Here is a 1,132-nt window from a genome sequence, read left to right on the forward strand (position 1 = left end):
GGTTTTTGGGGTTTTGGGGTTTTTGGGGTGTTTTGGGTGTTTTGGGGCGCTCACCTGGCGGTACAGGCTCAGGGCCACGGGCTGGTTCTGTAGGGTCATGAAGAAGGAGCCGCGGTTGAGCTCGTTCTTGAGGTGCAGCACAACGGTGTACACTGGGGACAGGGACAGGGAATGGGGGACACGGGGACAGGGACAGGGACAGGGAATGGGGACAGGGACAGGGACAGGACAGGGACAGGGAATGGGGACAGGGACAGGGACAGGGACAGGGGGACACAGGGCACGGGGACAGAAGGGTTTTGTTGGGGTTTTCTCCTGCACCTCCCAATCCCTTCTGTACCCCCTTGATCCTCCATGTGCTCCCCCAGACCCCAACACAGCCCCAAAAGGCTCCCCCAGACCCCAAAACGACCCCAAAAGGCTCCCCCAGACCCCAAAAGGCTCCCCCAGATCCCAATACACCCCAAAAGGCTCTCCCAGACCCCAAAAGGCTCCCCCAGACCCCAAAAGGCTCCCCCAGACCCCAAAATAGTCCCAAGGGATTCATCCACACCCCAAAATGTTCCCAGGAGGCTCCCCCTGATCCCAAAACATTCCCAAGGGGCTCCCCCAGACCCCAATGCACCCCAAAAGGCTCCCCCGGACCCCAAAAGGCTCCCCCAGACCCCAATACACCCCAAAAGGCTCCCCCAGACCCCAAAAGGGTCCCTCAGATGCCAATACACCCCAAAAGGCTCCCCCAGACCCCAAAAGGCCCCCCCACACCCCGGACAGGGACAGGGACAGGGACAGGGACAGGGCAGGGACAGGGACAGGGACAGGGGGACACAGGGCACGGGGACAGAAGGGTTTTGTTGGGGTTTTCTCCTGCACCTCCCAATCCCTTCTGTACCCCCTTGATCCTCCATGTGCTCCCCCAGACCCCAACACAGCCCCAAAAGGCTCCCCCAGACCCCAAAACGACCCCAAAAGGCTCCCCCAGACCCCAAAATAGTCCCAAGGGATTCATCCACACCCCAAAATGTTCCCAGGAGGCTCCCCCTGATCCCAAAACATTCCCAAGGGGCTCCCCCAGACCCCAATGCACCCCAAAAGGCTCCCCCGGACCCCAAAAGGCTCCCCCAGACCCCAA

General features: G+C 61.0%; 1 protein-coding gene across 1 annotated transcript in view; it reads right to left on the reverse strand.

The window, feature by feature from the left end:
* VPS16 (VPS16 core subunit of CORVET and HOPS complexes) overlaps window positions 1–1,132 on the reverse strand; it is a 24,158-nt gene that overhangs the window by 8,604 nt on the left and 14,422 nt on the right. Inside the window, exons 14-15 of the mRNA XM_031065264.1 lie at window positions 893–911; window positions 39–219 (exon numbers count right to left, since the gene is read on the reverse strand). Coding sequence (XP_030921124.1) covers window positions 39–219; window positions 893–911 — 200 coding nt within the window. The remainder of the gene's footprint in view (window positions 1–38; window positions 220–892; window positions 912–1,132) is intronic.

The sequence above is a fragment of the Geospiza fortis genome, unplaced genomic scaffold, assembly GCF_000277835.1.
Source record: "Geospiza fortis unplaced genomic scaffold, GeoFor_1.0 scaffold806, whole genome shotgun sequence".
NCBI lineage: Eukaryota > Metazoa > Chordata > Aves > Passeriformes > Thraupidae > Geospiza > Geospiza fortis.